General features: G+C 38.1%; 1 protein-coding gene across 2 annotated transcripts in view; it reads right to left on the bottom strand.

Moving 5' to 3' along the window:
• Msp300 (Muscle-specific protein 300 kDa) overlaps window positions 1-16,507 on the bottom strand; it is a 326,596-nt gene extending 310,089 nt beyond the window's left edge. For both annotated transcript variants that reach the window (XM_089245642.1, XM_089245623.1), the window contains exons 1-2: window positions 16,325-16,507; window positions 7,946-8,323 (exon numbers count right to left, since the gene is read on the bottom strand). In XM_089245642.1, the coding sequence (XP_089101768.1) occupies window positions 7,946-8,150 (205 nt within the window). In that variant the 5' untranslated portion in view covers window positions 8,151-8,323; window positions 16,325-16,507. The remainder of the gene's footprint in view (window positions 1-7,945; window positions 8,324-16,324) is intronic.
• Between the last annotated feature and the right edge of the window lie 554 nt (window positions 16,508-17,061).

Below are 17,061 nucleotides of genomic sequence, written 5' to 3' on the forward strand. Positions count from 1 at the left end.
TACAGTGTATAATTTTATTTTGAGCCAAGTTGCAATACATGAGAGCCCATGATCGCACCGGGCTGCTAGAGATTAGGACCGTGAAAATAAATCAAAATACGTTGAATAGACAGTGAAATCTTGTGAGGTTTCATGCACGCGCGGGTGTAGGAACATTTGCGTATCACCGACGATGAAAAAATTAAAAAAAAACGAAAATGTTCACAAATGTGTTTTCGTTTTTATATCTATGCCGTGTCGGGCATGTGATCGGCCGCTGTGGTGGTCGATTGGTCATAGTGACGGACTCGCACCGCGCGAGGACCTGGGTTCGAACCCACCCCACTGGAGCCACAGTGGTAATCGGCTGAAGTTGTTTTTCTGTGGTTCCCAACGTCTAGGCGTGAATGAGAGCCGATCACCCCGTTATAAAGTTTTACCACAGAAAGAGCAACCGGCCTATAACGGTACATTTATTCAATCATTGCACTTCACTCATAGTTCGAAGTATAGACTCACAGGCAGCATTGAAAACCACACACAACACTATATAAACACCACTCAGACTGCACAAAAAAAAGACAAGCATTCCACAGAAACAAACTTCGCGTGATGTTCACAATATATGCATGCACATTTTAAACAGCAGGACTTTTTCGATAACCTACTTTTTTTTCTCTTCCTTGAAGCAGAGCGAGGACCACGATCTGGTTAGAAGGAGGGCGTTTGGTCGGAAAAAATTCATTCACGCCAGTCAAATTCGCACATGCGTCGAGCAATAGATGTGTCAAACCCTGGTACACGTTATATTAGGGTGATGGGGGTCAGCTGAACTAACCTTATTAGAAAAGTAAAGGGCTGTTCAAGTATTAAGTCAGCAAATTTTTGACTCCCCTCCCCCTTGTCAGCAAATTTTCGTCAGCATATTGGTTGGATCAGAGACGTACGCGGGGGGGGGGGGGGTGGGGGGAGTACTAGGGGTACCCCTAGAAGATCAAAATTTTATTTTTTTAAAGCGAAAACAATATTTTTTTAAATTAAATTACCAAAGAGAATACTTTTATGTTATTATAATCAATTTCTGTTGATTTCAATGCCATTTGAAAGATAAGAACTCAAAATTTCTTTTTAAGAAATTCATTGCGCCCCACCCTTTAAGCCACATATGGTATACCCTTGACCCGCGGACCAAATGTGGCCTGAAGGTTATCTGATGTGGCTTGCCCCCTCAAACCCAATTTTGTAAAAATGAACTAAGCGGCACATTTACAGATCGCTTAAATGACCCGTGGCACAATTACAGAGCATTTAAGTGGCCCGTGGCACATTCAAAGATCGCTTAAGTAACCTGCGACACAGTTTCAGAACACTTAAACGATCCGTGGCACATTTAGAGATCCCTTGAGTGACATGTGGCACAATTTTAGAGCACTTAAGCGGCCCCCGGTGCAGTTCTACATCACTCAAGTTACCCGCAGAACATTCCCAGATTACTACTTAAGTGATCCCCGGCATAATTACGGATCACTTGACTGATGCGTTGCACAGTTCCAGACCACTTAAGCAGCCCGGAGACATTTCCTTAGCCTTTTGAAGGATCTGTGAAACATTTAGAGATCGTTGAAGTAGCTCTGTAAGGGATTTATCATCAGGGATAATGTTAGTTCAGGTGCCCACAAACTAGGGAAAGGGTTTTCTCATTTTTGACGCAACGAGTAAGATTCCATTAAGAATATTTCATATTTTTTTTATAAAGGGTGGTTGATGGCTCGCGGATCAAGGAAATTCCCCCCCCCCTCCGCCTTGTCACCCAAAGTCCGCAAATTGGAAACCCCTCCCATCGATGCTGACATAATACTTGAATGACCCCCCCTAACACGTCTATATAAAAGCAAGCTAATACGCGACACTCCAGAAGACACAGTGGTAACGCGCGCGTGGGAGCATAACGAGGTCACAGAAAGCCTCATCGGTCTCTCTAGAGAGGGCCGGTCTTTTATATAATAATAGAAATTATATTTTATGGGTCATTTTTGTTTCTTCCTCCCCTTTGGTCCGGTCATAAATGAATCTTCAGTCGACGAGACGGTGACCATGACCTGGAAGATTCAATGATGGATAAAAAGGGAGGCTATTGAAGGAAGTTGATAGAAAATTCTGTTTCATATCATGCGCCATATTCAGATGAAAAGAATTCCGCTGATGCGATATCGAATCGATGAGTTACGGCTGAGGTACGGCTACGTATTTAGGCTACATATTGTTTCCGTGATAAAAATACATTTCGAGGCACGGAATTTCGTCGTCTTGCCTGAAGTGTGATCACCAGGGTTAGGATTTCAATGACTTTTCATATCTTTTTATGCATTTTGCATACTTCGCTATTTTTACGCGATAGAGCATTTTTTTCATGATTTTCCGTAATTTTAGGAAATTTTTCATGATCTTCAGAATTTAAGGTATATTTTCATATTTTGGAACATTATTTTGATTAGAAATAATAACAATGTGAAGAGGAATTTTTTTTCTTCCTAAAGCCGGAATTACACTATAAAAGTTTCATAAAAGTCCTTTTATAAAACTTGAAAAATGCTACCAATAAGATCACCGGTTGAATTTTCTAGAATGTAACCAATAATCTTACTGGTGGCATTTTTCAAGTTTTATAAAAGGACTTTTATCAAACTTTTATAGTGTAATCCCGGCCTAAGAGCCCACTCTATTTTCATTTCCCGCAATTGGCGATTTCAGCAATATACTGGCAATTTTAATGCCCTTTGACATCGTTTTTGGCAACGACCGGCTATTTCAGTAACTATTGGCAATTTTACTTGTGTGCCTCTGGCACAATTTTTGACAATGATTAGCGATTTCCTGTATAATTTCCCTTATATATACATTCCTATGTGATTCTGTTTTGTTTTTTGGGTTTTCTACCTCCCCTGAATGTTTGTACGTTAAGTTTTGGATCACCCTGTATATTGATTGTATGGCCCTAATATACACCACATGAAGTGTCCGAAAGGTGCGATATTGATTCTTCTAAAAATTGCAGAAAATATTCACGCCGCATTTCTCTTCGACACAAAACTATCAATCACAGGAATACGGGACACTTCTGCAGCCACCTATCAAATAAAAACCAAACTATCTGTTATAATGTTTTAAGTAAAGTTAGTTGTTGGTTTCAAACCGGTATGGACCATGAAAATTAACAAAATATGTTACGATGCTGTATACAGTAGTTATTAAAATAAAATAAAAAATAAACCTTTTATATACGGACGCCCTGTGCCCAAAAACCCAATTAGAAAGTTGTTGCCCTGTCCACGTATCTTAGTACAATATTCACTGAAATATTCGAATTCGAAAAATAGGACGGAAGTTTGGAAAGAACAAGAAAACAAACGAACGACGCTTCTCTTTCCCACCTTTTTTATGATTTTCAAATCCAAAAGATATCTCTGGAAATATTGCACTTAGAAACGGGGAAATTTTTTTGTTGGCATCAGGAGAGACAGGGCAACAAGTTTCTAATTGGGTTTTTGGGCACAAGGTGTCCATATAAAAAGTTTATTTTTTTTTTCGATAACTATACAGTTGAATCCCGTTATAACGAACTCCAAGAGACCGGAGAAATCCCTTCGTAATAACGAAATTTCGTTATAAAGAAATTTCAAGTTGCTTGCATTGTTCCTATATAAACTTATTTGAGGGATTAGAAAAGTGTTCGTTAGAACAAGATTTTCGTTATAACGTTATTCGTTAAAACGGGATTCGAGTGTACTATCATGATTGACGTTGACGTGGCTGAAATTCCTGACTTCGCACATTCATATTTCGCAAGAATGGCTTGAATACCTGTGTCTTCGTTTTCTTACTATATCCCATTTTCAGAAAGGGGCTGTTCAAGTATTACGTCAGCAAATTTTTAGCCATTTTTGCCCCCCCCCCTCTTATGAGCAAAAGTAAGCAAGACTCTGAACCCCCTTTCGCCAGCACTGCCTCCTACCTCCTAACACATATTGGTGGGATCAGAAACGTACGCGGGAGGGGGCATAGAGGCACGCGTACGCCCCCCCCCCCAGATGAAAAAAAAATTTAACGTAAAAAAAATTACAATTTCGAAAGAAAATACCTTTATATGTAATTATAGTCGATTTCTGTTAATTTCAATGCTATTTGAAAGATAAGACCTCAAAATTTCTCTTTAAGAAATTCATTGCGACTCATCCTTTAAGCCACATATGGTATACCCTTGACCCGCGGACCAAATGTGGCCCTGAAGGTTATCTGATGTGGCTTGCCCCCTCAAACCCAATTTTGTAAAAATGAACTAAGCGGCACATTTACAGATCGCTTAAATGATCCGTGGCACAATTACAGAACATTTAAGTGGCCCGTGGCACAGTTACAGAACATTTAAAAGATCCGTGGCACATTTAGAGTTCCCTAGAGTGACATGTGGCACAATTTTACAGCACTTAAGCGGCCCCCGATGCAGTTCTACATCACTCAAGTTACCCGCGGAACATTCCCAGATTACTACTTAAGTGATCCATAATTACGGATCGCTTGAGTGATGCGTTGCACAGTTCCAGAGCACTTAAGCAGCCCGGAGACACATTTCCTGAGCACTTGAAGGATCCGTGAAACATTTAGAGATCGCTGAAGTGGCTCTGTAAGGGATTTATCATTAGGGAGAAAGTTAGTTCAGGTGCCCACAAACTAGCGAAAGATTTTTCTCGTATTTGGCGCACCGAGTATGATGCCATCAAGAATATTTGATATTTTCATAAAGTGTGGTTGATGACGTAAGCATCATCCAACCCCTCCTCCCCCCCTTGTCATCAAAAGTATTGTAATGTGTTGTCTACTAAGGAAGTGGGGGGGGGGGAGCTAAGCAGGTTATAGCCTAGGGCGACCAAATTAAGGAATGAGTGGTCGAGAAAATTAGACTAGAAATGTGTCAAGGGCGACAAAACCATAAATTCTAAATCTGATAATATATATAGCCAGAGTTATTTGCCTTTGCTATTTCATACATTTGTCACTAATTGCAAATTAAAAATTTAAATATGCAAACTCTTGCAAGTAATTTGCATATATCTCGCTTCTAAATACCTATCTTCCTACGAAATGCAAAAAAAAATACCGATTTCTTTTGAGCTAACCCTGTATTAATTGATTCTTACGCTCGAATTTTCGGTTTCCACGCGGTCTTCAGTCACTCTCATGTGATAACATTATAGCGATGGCATTATCTCCTCGCCGAGTTCAGTTAACCCGAATAAAATGAATGAATATTCATTTGATTAAGATCCATCCGGTTGGTAGATGAGGGCGTAAAATATCCGTAAAAAAACGATTAATGCCAATAAAAAACGGAATATGAATTATTAATTGGTTCTCTCTCGATGGTATATCTCTTCCGAATCAAACACACACCCTGATTTCTTTTTCGCTAAATTATAGGAAAGTTAATTATAGTATTACGTCAGAGATATATCTTCATGCGTTTTTTTTAAACCTACGTTAGAATTAGTTAATGGTGTGCCAGATTGGTTTGAACCCTTGGGGTTTGTTCTCCTTTTATTTCTCGAATTAATGGGAAAACTCATTCGTTTCAGTCCATAATTTCATCGTAATTAATCAATTATTGACGAATTAAAATGTTAAATTTTCTATAATCAAAACCAAATTAACAACCAATTATTAATTGTTTGTTCATTGTCTTGGATGAAGTGAGATTCCGATATAAGTCGGAAAGTATTCTTGTAAAAGTTTCCACAAAGTGAAATTCCTGTGATATAATTCCTCTATATTAAACGATTCCTGTAAGTCTATGTGAAGCTGGATTCCTGTTAAAGTCCCTATATGAAGCTAGATTTCTGTAAAAGTTTCTATGTGAAGCTAGATTCTTGTAAAAGTCTCTTGTGTGAAACTAGATTCCTGTAACTCGCTATGTGAAGTTAGATTCCCCTGTAAAAGTCTCTATATGAAGCTAGATTCCTGTAAAAGTCTCTATATGAAGCTAGATTCCTGTAAAAGTCTCTATGTGAAGCTAGATTCCTGTAAAAGTCTCTATGTGAAGCTAGATTCGTGTAAAAGTCTCTATAAAGAAAGATTCCTGTAAAAGTGTCTAGGAAGCGGAATCCCTGTAATAGTCTCTGCAAAGCGGAATCCCTGTAATAGTCTCTGCAAAGCGGAATCCCTGTAATAGTCTCTGCAAAGCGAAATCCCTGCGATAGACCATGAAGCAAGATTCCTGCAAAAGCAACTACAAAGCAAAGTTCCTACGATAGACTTTATGAAGCAAGATTCGTGTAAATGACTGTACGAAGCAAAATTCCTTAATAATTGATGAAAATTTTTGATTAATTGACCCTGGTTGATTGAAAAATGACTTTTACACCATTCGTGGGGACTGGCTGCTTTTCCAGTGTCCTCAAAACTGCTCGCTCTCTCTCTCTCTCTTTTTTAGAGAAATAAAGATGTCTATCACACGGCAGACCAACTGCTGCCACCAAAAAAAAAATTATCTTTCCATTCTTTCTTTGTCTAACCCCTTGCCGTACACAGCACGCAATACCACTGATGTACGTGTAGTTTGCTCCAAGCGCACAAACAAATGCACGACGGCGACGACTGTTTTCTACCAGTACCCGGCATCATCATCATTGACTGTATCATCAGCAGCATCATCGAGCTGCAGAATCTTATGGTAAGAGACAGGGGGCGATCTTCTTCTTGTTTATATGCGGTTGGTTCTTTTTGGCACAAAATCCACACAGAAGAAATAAAACTTATTGGAAATTTTCCAACGAAGAAGATGGGATGCACAGTACGTATATCCATTTGGGTTTCTTTTCTCTACCCTTACTCCCTCTCTTCTTTTCTATTCTACTCAAGACGCCTTATAATAATTTACCTTTTAACCTTTACGCATTATTCCTACGAATATATCATTCCTCCGTTTATACGGAGAATGATCCGAGATGCATACCGAAAAGCCCCTCGTTCTCTTGGTGAATTATATTCCTATATTCATTCTAGAAAATGTTGGCTTGTGCTGAAGAAAACCAAGTACAGAGTATTCATTTCGTTAAACAATTGTTTCTCTTTGAATAAAGGTGAGTGCTGTAGAAGACGAGTTAATCACAGATCTAACAAACATCCGTTTAGTCTGACACATTGTATATATTATCTTCGTGAACACTGAAAATATTTCAATTCTGACATAAGCAGTACGGGGTGTCCATAACGGTGTCTATAATTCAAATGTCTCTGTTATAAGCTATCTACAACTGAAACTAATAAAACTTCATTCAAACTCGACGGCTACGACGAGCAAATTGCACAACATGGAAGCGGAAAAAAAATTCAATTTTTTTTCAAATCAAATGCACAGGGTATCACACACTAATTCGTTTAAAAATTCATGAAAATTGAAGGAACTGGTCTATTTGAATGGGGTTTGAGAAAAAGTTATTCGCACTAAAGGGATTCTTTTTGGTATAGGAAAAAGTTCACTTTTTGTCGATCGAGGGAGCGGCATGAAAATACAGCAGAAGTGATGCAGGTCTGAACCTTTCTGTGTCCGAAACGTTCATAAAACCTTGAACGCTTTATTGCTTTGATCCAATGTCAACATACAATGAAAACTCCAGTAACTGGGAAAATTCAGGTCAAAGTTTACCACGTTTGACCATCAAATGCTTATTAGTAATCCAGAAAGAAAACGTTTTCATCCTAAAGACTCGGTCACATGATCATAGAATCAGGGCTGAGAAACTGTTCATGAGTAAGCTATGAAACTCTTGTTAATGAAGAATGGGTTAGAAATCGAAAGATATTAAGAAATTAAGTCTCGACCCATTCACCTCTGTGAAGTGGGCATCTCGTTTTTCTAGTAAATTTTAAAAATATAAAAATCAAAAGTTCTTTGGCAATGAGCCAAACTCACCTGCTAAGTGCTGGATGGTCTGCCGAAATTCCAGCTCCTTCTCGTCCACGTAATCCTGGGACTGGGAGGCCACAATATCCGCGTAAGTCATTGTCTGATTGGCCGCGGTCTCGTCGACGCTGTCCATCCTCCGGCGACTCCAAGGATAAGGTGAGCCTCCACCATCAGTGGATTGGACTTCTTTCCACTGATTCCACGAAGCCATCGTTTCACTTGCGCGCACACACACACACACACACACACACACACACCGCTCGATGCGTGCACACGTTAAATGTACTATTCAATCATTCCGAATCCTACATGTTTTTAATCTCTAGATGTCAAGTCAGCCTAACTGAGAAACTGTCAAAGTTATCCAGTTACGTTCACCAGGACCTGAAAAGAAAAGACACATCCTCCAATTAATAAAGGAGTTTTTCTTAAACAGGGGTACACGGACTTTTCGTCAGTCATTGCAGAGGTTTCGGTGTGTTCGTGAGCTCAGACGAGAAAACAATTAACAATTCTTTTTGCATTATTTTGTGCTGATTGTTATTCTGTAAAGGTGAGCCGCCTTAATCTGATTGGCATAGGGTTCCCTGGCCCTATAGGGCAAGGGCCAGGGAACCCTATGCCCTTCCCCCCATAGGATCCTATGTCATACACGTAGCTTCTACCACCCCCTGGAACTTTCCATCGCCTCCAAGGGGGCGTTAACGTCCACGTTAGGAATCACTGGTCTAACGGGTACAACAGGTCTGTAGGACACGAAACATAAAGAACCCCTGAATCAGAGCCGTCATTTCAACTTTTTCCAGGGGGACAAAGAGCATGTACTCAATGTACGCATATATATATATATATATATATATATCCATTTTTAGTGTATTTTCAAAAGCCACGAGGGGGGGGCAACGACCCCCCTGACCCCCCCAAATCAGGCCCGTCATTTAGGGGGGCAGGGGGACCGTTGCCCCCCCCCCTGGTTTTTGAAAATACACTAAAAATGGTATATATATATACATTGAGTAGATGTGCTTCGCCCCCCCCCCCCGGAAAAAGTTGAATTGACGGCCCTGCCCTGAATTACCTGAATTATCCCGAAAACCCCGATTCCTGTAAAAGACTCTACGAAGCTTGGTTCCTGCGATGGTCCTGTACCGTACCGAATAACGAAAGTATCGGAAATTATTCAGTGTAGATAGAGATTGATGTTCGAGGATAAATCCTTGTCCAGACGGGTACAACGATGCCCCATCGATGTATATATGTCTTGGATACCTTCACGAATCAGCAGTGTTATGAATTTGAAGAGTAATTTCTCCCCCCTCCAAAATTTTAAGGGGTATTTTTTATTATTAAACAAATCACTATTAGGAAAAAATTGCCTAAAATTTGACGGAGTAGTTTCACTCCTCAACGAAATTTGGAAGAGCAAAATTGAATTTTGATGCGAGAATCACGTATCTGGAAGCGAACAGTGAGTACCAGATCGACCGTCATGTACAAAATTTTGGACAGATCTGTGCAAAATTCGCATATTAAAGTCTGAACCTGTGATTGTTTTTTCCCCTTCAAATATCAATTCTGTAGAATATATCTTTCGTCATTATGGATATATCATAACATTTTAGACTCCAGCCTCGAATATCAGATTTTTAGAACAACGTAATGACGACACAATTAATTAATTCCCAAAATTACGGAAGTCTTTTATAGTCTTTAATCGACGATGATTCAACGAGCGAAACATTCAAGGGCACACTTAGGAGTTGAGGTCACACAAAAAACCAAATTTAAAGAAAAAAAAAACAAGAAAGCGTCGCAAGGTCAGACGGTGTTATTAATAGGTTGATAGCGCCGTGTTCTTGCACCTTAAAAAGCGCTCTTTTCCCTTCGATGATACTCACTTGAGTCAAAGTCAAGGTTTCAGACGAATCCAACAAGTAATTTTAATTGAATGGAAAAAAATTGTTTACATTTATAAATTACTTTCAAATAGAATATTACTCAATTTATTTTCAAGTGTTTAATTTAAAAGCATAACGCATTTTTTGTACAAATGGACAGTCTGTCGCCTTTTTGTACGTATTTTTTCATTTATTTAGTTTAGTAATACGTACGTAGTACGCGTATTTTCAGAACTATTATCTACGTGACCGGAAGCGTACTTATTTACTTATTTTAAAGCTATATACGTACATTTAATTAAACTCCTTTCCTCTCCTTCGATAGATTCATTTGATAGACTCCGTAAAGCAAAATTCGTTCTGACGGACTACACGAAGCAAAATTGCTGTGAAATATTACAAAGCAGGTTTCCTATGATGAATGACTCTATGAGTCTAGATTTCTGTGAAAGGCTCCATGAAGCAGGATTCCCGTAAAAGACTATACGAAGCAAGAGCCTGTGACAGACTCTATGAGGCAAGATTTCTGTAATAGACCTTAGGAGCAAGATTTCTGTAATAGACCTTAGGAGCAAGATTTCTGTGATAGATTCTTTGAAGCGAAACCCCTGTGATAAACTATGAAGCAAAATTCCTGTTTTAAAGTCCATGAAGCAAAATTCCTGTTTTAAAGTCCATGAAGCAAAATTCCTGTTTTAAAGTCCATGAAGCAAAATTCCTGTTTTAAAGTCCATGAAGCAAAATTCCTGTTTTAAAGTCCATGAAGCAAAATTCCTGTTTTAAAGTCCATGAAGCAAAATTCCTGTTTTAAAGTCCATGAAGCAAAATTCCTGTTTTAAAGTCCATGAAGCAAAATTCCTGTTTTAAAGTCCATGAAGCAAAATTTGTTTCAAAATCTATGAAGCAAGACCCTGACTCATTGCCGCAACTAAGGGCGGGTAGGGGTTTTGATGCCCCGGGTGCTGGATCAGGAATACACTGAATTACGAATACAATCTTTTTTCCGTTAAGAATTACGGGAGGGATGGGGGAGGGAGCTAAAATTGATACTGCACCCGGGACAAGGCGACAGAGTTCATTTTCATTTCTAGCTGCGGCCCTGGATAGACTATAACTATACGAAGCGAAATACTTGTAAAAGGCTCGATGAAGAAAGATTCCGGTGATATAGATTCCTCTCTATGAAACGTGATTAATGCACCCGGTAACTCCATGGTCTATGAAGACTATAAAGCAGAAGCTCTGTTATGATAGGCCACAGAAGCAAGATTTCTGTGAAAAACTCCATGAAGCAAGATTTCTGTGAAAAACTCCATGAAGCAAAATTCTTGTGATATAATATATGAAGATTACTGTGAAAGATTCTATATAAACCAAGAAAACTAAAGAAACAATATCCCCGCGATGAGCTCTACGAAACGAATTAAATGTAAGACTCCACGAAGCAAAATTCTTGTAATTCCTCTATAAAGCAAAATTCTTGCAATTCCTCTATGAAGCAGGAGTATTATGGTGGAGCCTACGGAACTAGCTATCTGTCCTGCTCTATAACCCGTAAAAAGAAATCCATATTATTTTAGCTAGTTTATAATACCTAATTTTACTTTCAGCAAGCGAACCGAAAATAAACCGAAAACGAATCAAAAGCAAGAAGAAACCACAGAAAACGCAGGATTCGCAGAGATTCGCGTAAGTCCCTGATATAGACTCTGTACATATGTAATGGGAGTAGAAAGTTCCGTCGAGTGAGGAAAGCCATTAAATGCATCGAAAAAAATAAAGAGGAACAGCTATCAAAGCTGATGAGAACGTCATAAGGAAGCGCGACACGACGAGAAGAAGAACAAGAAGAAGATGCAACCAACTACCAGTCGCTATTTTTAAAATGTGCTGATGGGAGGAGGATGGGACGCCCTTTTTTTCTCTTTATAAAAGCCCCAATGACTCAGGAAGAGAAGCCAAACTACTTCATTCCATTCCTTTCCATATCCACCCTAGTTTCTGTCTAATATAGCAATGATATTATAAACGCGATACACATTCGGCACGGTTCATTCACGGGTTCATTTCAGGAAGTAAAAGCCAATCAACCAGAAATTTGTGCCGCATGAAACTTGGAGCCACGTATGTACAACCCATAACAAGAGAAAACCACAAATTCGTGAATTACAGCGTTTCTCAACCTTTCGAAGCACGATAAAATGGGAGCGGCGACATATTTACTGATCACCGTGGCACAGTTTCAGATGTCTCAAGTATAACTCGCGCCACAGTTCCAGATCACTCAAGCGACCAGCGGTGCATTTTCAGATAAGTTAAGAAACTCGGGGCATATTTACAGGTAACTCAAGTGACGGGGAGCATATTTACAGGTCACTTAAGTGACCCCCTGTACAGTCCCAGATCACTTAAGTGCCCCCTGCTGCACGTTCACATCACTTAAGTAACCAGCAGCACATTCCCAGATCACTCAAGTGACTAGCGACATATTCACAGAACACTTGAGTGACCCACAGCACAGTTCCAGATCACTTACCTACAATACAGTTTCAGATGTCTCAAGTGGCTCGAGCACAGTTAGATCACTTAAGTGGCTCGAGCACAGTTAGATCACTTAAGTGGCTCGAACACAGTTCCAGATCACTAAATCAACCCACAGCACATTTATGCCGCCTCGCTGGGCATTTTGCCTGTTGTGGCCTTGTATTTGCACAGATCAATTAAGTGACCGGCGGTGCAGTTTTCACATTACTTAAGTGGTCAGCAACATATTTTCAGAAAACTTAAGTGACCTGCGGCACAGTTCCAGAACACTTGAGCAGCCCGTGGTGCAGTTCCAGATAAAAGCGGTCCGTCACACATTTCCAGTTCATTTATATAATTAGCGGCTTATTCACAGATCGCCCAAGTGATCCATGGTAAACTTACAGATCAATTGAGTGGCACGCGACACACCCCTAAAGATTGAGCACTCTTGAGTTACAATATTTGTGGACCTACTGGTATCAGTAGTATTGTAGAACAGGTAGACCTGATTTTTTTTTTTTTTAATTTGCACCTATGTGAGTATCACTAATATTAGTAAAAATGCAACCGAATAAAATTTCCATTTATTAGCATTATATTTTCAAGGCTCTCTGCAGACTAGCTGAGCAGGCCCATCTTTGCGGAACAGCTCAGGTGCGCGGACTATAGGTTGAGAAACGCTGTTGTAATAGATATCAGTATCTTAGCCTTCCAATGCATCGTATACTGCAGGGGTGAAAAACCTCTGGCCAAATGTGGCCCGCCCAGGACTTCTATCCGGCGAAAGGTGTTCCAGTAGAAAAGAATCAGCAGTAAGAAGGTTGACCATATTTCCTTCATAAAAATACGGGAAATCAGGATCCATACGGGTCGCTGCTAATTAGCGAGAAAAAATTGTCAAAAAAAAAATTGCCAACTATCGGTGAAATTGCTGTGAAAAATTGTCAATGGCGGGAAATATAGGACTACCGCAACTCAAACAATTGATTTCAATTTAATTCACTAAAAAAACGTGTTTGAAATGCTAAGTTTGTTGAATAAAATAAATTCACTTTATGTATTTAATATAAAATGAATTTATTTACATCACTATAACTAATTATGATAATCAATCATTCAATTATCATATTATAATTTCTAATCTAAATCCTTGATTCCAGTAAAAAACAAAAATTCAAGTAAGATTCGTTGAAAATCGGGAAATTTTATAGAGAAGTCGGGACGGCCAAAATTACGGGAATGTCCCGTTAAATACAGGTCACGTGGTCACTTTATTCCAGTTTCCTGGCCTGCGAGCGACAGAAATACCACATACTGTATTTGGCCAGCGGGCTGAAAAAGATTGTGCACCCCTGACAAGTTATAATCAACCAATAACCAATTAAAAATGATTTAAGAGATTTCTGCTTCTTTATATAATAATAAATTTCAGACACATATCAACCTGATAAGTATAATATTCCATATCGCCAAAAGAAACAATCGAAAATTTTTCTCCATGATACCCTCCATGTATAAGTATAGTATGCTGGGTGTCCTGTAAGTGCTGATGCGGCATTTATCTCATCAACCGTCCGTCGTAGAGATATGATTCCAATTTAAAAAAATGCTCAAAAGGCGTTCAAAAATAACCCTGTACCAATTTTGAGAACGAAAATACAGTGTGTAACAGAATAATAAAAATCTAAATTTCTATACGGCTCCTTGTCCTTTGACTTCCTATTAGAAAGGTGTTGCCCTGTCTCTCCTCCTGAGGCCAACAACAAAAAAGAAAATCCACGTCCGTTAGTTTTTGCTATTCTTTCATAGATTTTGGAAATTTATGAAAGAACAGCAAAAAACTGACGAACACAACGCTCCTTTCCTTCGTTTGTGCTGTCGTCCTTTTCTCCAGTTTCTGAATTCGAATATATCCGCGAATATTGAGGTTAGAAAGTTTTTTGTTCGTCTCAAAAAACAGGGCAAGAACTCAGGGCCGTCTTAAAAGCATCACGGGCCCCCGGGCCAAGTGATTTTTCTGAGGCCCTACCTGGCAAATTCTCGAAAAATTCAACTACTCATTTTTCTGAGGCCCCCGGGCCGTGCCCGGGTGAGCCATGCGTTAAGACGGCACTGCAACAACTTTCTAATCAGACGTTAGAGGACAAGCAGGCCGTATTGTTATTTTGTGACGCACTGTATTTCCACTCTCAAAACTGGTACAGGATAATTTTTGAACGCCTTTTGATCATTTTTTGAACTGAAATCATATTTCTACGACGGATGGTTAATGAGATAAAAGCCCCTTTATCACTTACAGGACACCCTGTATACAGTATTTATTTTCCAAAATAGAAAAATTGAATCAATCATTTATTCATTCAACTCAACAAATATGAAATTAAGAGAATTAAACAAAATTTATATCCACGCTGATTCTTTTTTTTTTCATCGTACCTTTTTATAGTTAAATTTTATATAATTTTCATTTTTCTTCATAATTTTGTTATTTTCATTCTAAAATTTATAATTCCTAATTCAATATTTATTTTTGTTTCTATAATTTTCATTTTAATATATATATATATATTTTACGGTTTTCAATAGGTTTTTATATGTACGAGCTTTCACAGTAATAACTCGATTTTTGGAGATGAGAACATGATTTTTGTGGTTGTCATTAAATTTATCAGATATGGGACCCATTTACGGGACGAATAATTTTCCTCTCTTCTTTTTTTAATAACCAATATTATGTTCGGATATTTTTGTAAATATTTTCTTCATTTTTTGAACCACAACTACTTCATTTTATTTATTTCAAAAAAAGGTGCAGCTACAAATGTTGTGCGACCCTAAGGGCAGCTCTAATGACGATATACGTAATTAATGTCATCTTGTAATCGACACAATTTTTTCACAAAATTAATTCAGTTCTCCGATAGTTGAAAAAGAAAAATTGAGAAACATTTTTTCAATTTTAATTATATAAATATTGTTACTTTATCGTGTCGTTGTACGTACATAAATGATTAAATATGCATATTTTGTAATTTAGTAGTAGAAGTACATACATACTCAAGGAATAGAAAACTTGAAACCAGAACAAGATGATCATTGATGTCGAAAAAAATGTTCTTTGAACAAGCCAAAATAAGTTTTTTATATAGAAACATATATTAATTTTTAATTGACTTCGAATTTACCTTCAATTTACTCTTTATAACTCATCTTTCATTATTTTATAATTTTTATTTTTCTTCATAATTTAATTCTTTTTAATCTAAAGCTCATAATTTCTAATTTGATATTAATTTTTCTTTTTACAATTTCTTTTGAATTTATAATTTTTTTCTAATTTATAATTTTTAACTTCATATTTATTTTTCTTTTTTACAATTTCCAATTTAATAATTATTATTTTTTGTATATAATTTTTTATTTATTTTTCTCCGTTAATTTAGAATTTGTTTTTATTTCATTATTATCACTTTTTATTATTTAACTTCCTGTTGTTTTCATCTTTTCGTTAAAGCGAAATATGGTCTTTCAAAATGTTAATTTCAAGATACCCGCGATCCTCAATTCGGGAAACACTCCTGTGTCAATTGTGCTGTACAACACTGATAATTTAATTATTTTAGTTTTTAATATTGATTTTCTTACAAAAATGCAACTTGAACTCCCCTCGAACGTATAATGATCATAATTAGCGTGATTTGAAAATCCCGCCTTTCCGAAGGACAAGAAAACGTTGACTAACATCCAAGGAAGAGAAAATGCTTTAATATAAGCATATTCCTTGGAATTGCCATATATTACCACGCATATTTTCTGAAAGGATCTTTATGCAGCTTTCATTTTATCCGAATGTCAAGTTTCTGTTTACGCTCGGATGAACTCATTTCGAAAAGTTTGTGATCGCTCTCAACAGGTGCTGCTTATTAATGTAATACTTTCGTATTGAAAAACAAACACTTACCGGCTCTTGCGTAAGTCGCCCTCCGGCAATATCGAAGGTTTTTCCGTGTCAAGTGGAGAACGAGACACTTTTTTCCTGTGGATTCACAAAGACCAGCTCTGTGGTATTATACCTTCTTTTTAAAGAAATACTCTACTGTACTTTTTTCTCTCATCTTCTTCCTCCCTTATCCCAAAATATATTGCTTTCCTCTCTCTCTCTCTCTCCCGTGTTCAGATCCCAATCTTTTTCCATGTTACTGAGGTGCTGCCATCTAGCCGTTAACAACTGCAACGATTGTTTCGTGGACCGTGATGCTTTTGTCGTGTCACGAGAATAATTTATTTTATTGTTGATATTCGGAACAATTGTTTCGTGATGGGTCCCACGACATGGATTCCCCTTCCCCCCCCCCCGACAATAAGCTACTTATATTGATATTTTTATTCACGTGTTCATCAGATGTATTTACAGGGAGGAGGGGCCAAATTGTCGTGTATATAGCCCAGGGTAATAAAATTAGGAAATTGGTGGTCAGTATAATGAGAGATGAGTGGTAAAATCATAAATCCGCCTAGAAAACGCAGGATACGGATCTCACTGAGAGATCAAGAAAATGATCTAGAGAGTGTTCGATGCCTGCGAGCGACCACAAGGTGATCTAGATAGAATGTGTGCAAGCACTTAGAGCATCATGTTTGACCCGCGGGCTAAACATGAGGTGTACTGAGGGTCTAGGGATCTAGGGATCTAGTGTT

This window comes from Pholcus phalangioides, unplaced genomic scaffold (assembly GCF_987345545.1).
Source record: "Pholcus phalangioides strain wild (caught in Gottingen) unplaced genomic scaffold, Ppha-v1.0 ptg000003l_1, whole genome shotgun sequence".
NCBI classification, from domain to species: domain Eukaryota; kingdom Metazoa; phylum Arthropoda; class Arachnida; order Araneae; family Pholcidae; genus Pholcus; species Pholcus phalangioides.